The 5,000-nt window shown below is 44.1% G+C and overlaps 1 protein-coding gene across 6 annotated transcripts in view; it reads left to right on the top strand.

The window, feature by feature from the left end:
* Positions 1–5,000, top strand: part of psda (pleckstrin and Sec7 domain containing a) — a 50,889-nt gene that overhangs the window by 19,838 nt on the left and 26,051 nt on the right. The window contains exon 1 of one of the 6 annotated variants that reach the window (XM_056396343.1): positions 2,420–2,997. The exons of the other annotated variants lie outside the window; for them this stretch is intronic. Within the exon in view, the coding sequence (XP_056252318.1) occupies positions 2,915–2,997 (83 nt within the window). The 5' untranslated portion in view covers positions 2,420–2,914. Of the gene's footprint in view, positions 1–2,419; positions 2,998–5,000 lie in introns of those variants that run through there. 6 annotated transcript variants of the gene reach the window in all.

Below are 5,000 nucleotides of genomic sequence, written 5' to 3'. Positions count from 1 at the left end.
CGGTCTCGTTCAGACTATTGTTCAGTTTTTATTCATTGATGAAAACAGGTCCAGTGCTGTGGTTTAAACCTGTGGTTCAGTCCAGTCCAGATAAAAGTCCAGGTTCAGGTCTTGAGTCCCAGACTGTCCCAGTGTTTCTCTGTGGTCTCTGGATCTGGTCTGTGATCAGTTTTGGTTCCACATACTCTCCAGTGACTCTGACTTGAAACTGACCACAGTGGTCACATGACGCGAGTCCCGGTCTGAAAGACCAGGACCAGGTCTGCTTTTAGAGCTGCAGCAGTGTGTGATGGAGGGTTTGGTTCAGCTGAATCTGCTGCTCTGCTATTACACAGTCTGTATTTAACCATGAGTCAGCATCTTATTATTCAGACCTTTGTTTGGAGCTGCTGTCGCTGTGATCCGCCTCAGCCTCTTTAACAGCCTGTCGAAGGCGGGAATGTTGTGGCTTTATTCTGCCTCACTGTTCTTTATAAAAGGTATGAACACAGAGCGAGGGGGGGGGGGGCGTTGTTGTTCTGCCTTTAATCTGGATCACTGTCTGTGCAGAAGAGAGAAGCAGCATCATGTTTATAGAGAAGAAACCGTGGAGAACCTCGTTTAAAGTCTTTTATAATGACAGGAATCCTGAGTCTTTCTCAGCTGTTTGCTCTCTGGCCTCACCTGTTGACATGAAGGTGGAAGATTTCTGCCTTTATTGTGACGGGACAGTGAGAACGAGTGCAGGACCTCCAGAGTGTAAACATCGTCCTGATCAGTAGTTCATCAGAACCGTCGAGTCACATCAGCTGCTCCAACCACCACGAATCAGTCTCCATGTTTTCTCCAGACTTACCTTTATAAGTAGGCTTTTAATTTGAAAAAACACCAGGAAGTGTTGACAGTCTCTTCTCATTGATCAAGAGTACAACAAAGAAGAAAAAACTGACGAATTAAAGCTGTGGAAATGATTATTATTATTACAAAGAAAGCGTCTGTGGTTAGTTCATGTCAGGTTTTAATGATTTCATAAATTATGAAAGTTTAAAAAATCAGCTCTGAAAAAATCTGCGGATTCTTTTCTCAGTTAATCAATAATGATTTGATCAGTGAAACATCAGGAATATCTTGTAACAGATTGTTAATTGTTCCAGCTTTAATAAGCTTCATGGACTTTATGATTCTCTGTGAAATCCGTCTCATGAAACATCAGGACGTGTTTTCTTCTCAGAGTCAGTGGTAAAGAAACAGGAGCTGCTGCTGGGAGGTGTCAGCGTTTCCCTCTGGCCTCGGTCCCTCCGCTGGGTGTGGACACAGAATTCAAATTCAAACAAAACTTTATTGTTTCCAGTAGAAAACATCTTGAACTGTGGCGACACTTTCCACAGATCCAGACCAGAAATGAAAAACAGGATCACAGCCAGACCGCTGCTTCTTCACACACACACACACACACACACACACACACACACACACACACACACACACACACACACACACACTGTTTATCAGCCTATTGAGGGAAATTCCAGATGGATTCATTCAGCCAGTGTTTCAGAGACGGGATGTAAAGAAAGACCTCCCACTCCTGTCAGAAAACTGGAGACACTCCCTGAACACAGACAGAAATCCTCCTCCTCCTCCTCCTGCTCCCACTTCGTCATTCATGTGGATCTTTTCCATCTGGTGTCTGTGTGTTGTGACCTCTGACCTGCTTTCACTCGGTTGGCTGCTGGTTTAGGAATTAAAACACGCAGACGTTCCTGGAGTGTCTGAGCACTCTTATTATAAGAACAAGACCAGGTCCTAAGAACCAGATCCATGAGGCAGGGGTCCCTCACACAGTCCAACATGGTCGCAGGGTGTAAGATGCTGGGACAGAGGACAGGGACAGTCCTGATGGGACCACAGAAACCAGATCCTGTTGGACCTCTGGTTCCAGACGGACTGACAGTAACAGGAGCATGAGGGCTGTGACCCCCCCACACTGGGAGACTGGCTCCAACTGGTTCCAGGTACAAGGTCTGAGATCCCCGTCCAGAAGAGGGAGGGTCTCAGTCCAGTATCTGATCTGTTCCCAGGTCTGCAGACCCCCAGGACTGCGGTAGAGGATCTGAGCTTGAAGATGTGTTTATATGTGTATATATGTATAAACACTAAAACTTCAGTAGTTTCCTTCACTTTCTTGTTACTTCCAAAGTCGTGATTTCACTCACGTTCCAACATCTTGTTTTTATTATTTTGCTCGTTAAATGAAAAGTTAGAACAAAACAGAAAGTGCAGCTTGTTGTTTAAACTGTGTCAGACACAAACTTCAAGGAAGGTTGCTGGAGTGAGAGGAAGGTAAGAGGAGACAAAGAGAGGAAGAGGGGAAGGAGAGGACAGAGGGAGGAGGAGGAGGAGGAGGAGGGGCGTCCCGGGTCAAACAGGGAGGAAACACATACCTCCTTCCCCTCAGTGGAGCAAAATAACGCAGCTGATGGACGAGAGGGGAGGGACGAGAAGATCTGACTGAGGGAGAAAGAGAGAAAGTTTGGTGAAGTTGTTGAGAGAAGCCGGCGGCGAGGTTTTTACAGTGTGGAAGAAAGAAACAGAGGAGGAGGAGGAGGAGGAGGAGGAAGGAGCTGACACAGCAGTGAAGCGGTGAAGAGGAAAAGTCAGACGGAGGACTGAAAACAGACGGATTAGAGGAGGAGACGCTGCTGCTGCTGCTGCTGCTGCTGTAGAGGAAACACAAAGAGTCTGAGGAACAACATGAGGTCGACTGTTGTGTCACTGTGATGTCATCAGATTAACGTTTCCATGATGTCGTTCCGTTTCCCTCGGTGACGCCTCCTCTCAGATCAGCAGCATCGATGTGGATGTTGGATTTGGCGGCTTTGGTCAACTGGTGACATCACGGGCTGGTTGCGAGAGTGGGCGGAGCCACGCCGTCATGGCAAGCTACCTGCTGTGCTGGGGGGGCGGGGCTCTGGAGGACAGGTACCTGTATGCCCCACCCTATCCGGCTGTGTACAGGTGAGTTAGATCTTCAGGATCTTCGGCGTTGAAACCAGGAAGTCTGCAGGTCTTTGAACATAGTTCCCTCCAAAATAAAGGTCCTCAGAAGGGCTTAAAAGTCTTAACTGAATGGAGAACACGTCATCCAGGAGTTTATTTGTTATCGTTAATGTGACATAAATGTATAAGTTTAATTTAGTTAATTCAGCATCAAGTTTCTGGCTTTTCTTCACTCTTTACTTCAGAACTTATAAACATGAGTTGAATGAATGAGAGTTCGATCAACTCATTAAATTAAGTTCAAGAAACATGATCAGAATATCAGAAACTTCCCAGCATGCATTGTTAAACTCTCCACAGACTCCTGCTGTCTTTAAATCCTGTCGTTTGTCTTCATACTAATGAAAACACTGAACCAGCATGAAGTTCATATTGAATTCAGGCCTGATCTCGTTACTAGTAATTAAACAATAATTTGACTCTTTACAATTGACCTCAAAGGAGCAAATTTGATGTTATCGCTACATAGCTAACGTTAGCATCAGCAGCTGTTTCAGCTTCAGCCGTCGTTGTGTTTATAAAGTGAGCAGCTACTTCTTCAGACTGGAGGCTACAGCGACTCAGTGTCAGAAAGCTAGCTGGTTAGCATGCTAACTTCAGTAGAAGAAAAGACGTGATAGAGACGAGTGTTAACGTTGATGTTTGTCTCAACCTCCAAACTCACAACGTTTCCTCTAAACGGCTGCTAATGCTAATGTTAGCTATGTAGCCATAGCAAAACTTACGTATAGCTCCTTTAATATTGAACTTGTTTTCTGAAGTTGATTAAACTCACATGTTTAAAATGACCTGAACTAATTATTCAGTTAACTTCTGTTACTGATGGAAACTGACGTTGAATCAATTCAAAATCATTTTCAAATGTGACACTGATAGTTGATCAGTGATATCTGTTGATATTGATTTTTTTTATAATAATGCATAAAAACATTGATCAGGTAACAACATTATCGATTAATCTTCTGATTAGTTCCTTGATTAATTGATGAGCGTCAGAGTGGGACGTCTATCCAGTGTCATCAGCAGGCAGTTTGGAAGATGGTGACTGTTTTTCAGGGTGGGGGGACTCTGATTAAAGACACTAACCTGTTGCATTATGGGAAATGTAGGCTCCAGTGTTCTGGACTTGATATGAACCTCTCTGTCTCTGACCAGCTGATCTCAGCTGCACGTCTCTGTTTCACAGTTTCAGAGACAAACACCAGATTTTTGTTGCAGTGATGAAACTCAGAGGAATGTTTGGATCAGAGGAACCTGCTGATCTTTGTAGCACGTTCTCAAATCAGTAAGAACATGTCAGGGATTCATCACAGCCTGGAGAGGAGGAGGAGGAGGAAGAGGAGGAGGAGGAGGAGGAGGAGGAGGAGGAGGAGGAGGAGGAGGAGGAGGAGGTTCATTTAGATGTTGTGATTGACCAGTGATGAGATTTTATCCTTTTTCAATAGTTAAAGTATAAAATCAATATGTGGTTGAGTGCTGATACTGTGGAGGTCTGTGGTGAACAGGAAACACATTGCTCTGGATTTCCCATGATTCTCTGAATGTTGTTTCAGAGGCTCTGAAACCTTCGAGATATGGAACCAAAACCTAAAAGCCCACGTTTTCACTTACCTTTGTCTCTGTGTTTTGCTGTGGGCGCTGGAGTTTCTGTTGAATGTGAGTGAATGAAAAGCTGCAGTAACCATTGATTATCACTTTCATTATCGATTGATGGAAAACAGTGAAAATGGGTCGTTATAAATTCACCTCAGCCCAGAGAGATGCATTCAGATGTTCTGTGTTTATCATACAATGGAAGAAAAATCACATTTAAGAAGCAGAAAATGTTTTAAAACGATCAAATCAATGATCATTTAAGTTTCTGTCAATCAATTAAATGACCGATCACTTCAGATCTTCATAGGTCAGGATCTGAGACCTGGTCTCAGTGAGTCCCGCTGAGACATGAGTCCTTTCATTTC

Source organism: Seriola aureovittata, chromosome 14, assembly GCF_021018895.1.
Source record: "Seriola aureovittata isolate HTS-2021-v1 ecotype China chromosome 14, ASM2101889v1, whole genome shotgun sequence".
Classification (NCBI taxonomy): Eukaryota; Metazoa; Chordata; class Actinopteri; order Carangiformes; family Carangidae; genus Seriola; species Seriola aureovittata.
Note: the sequence above shows the minus strand (reverse complement) of the source record. Positions and strands in the feature narration are given on the sequence as shown.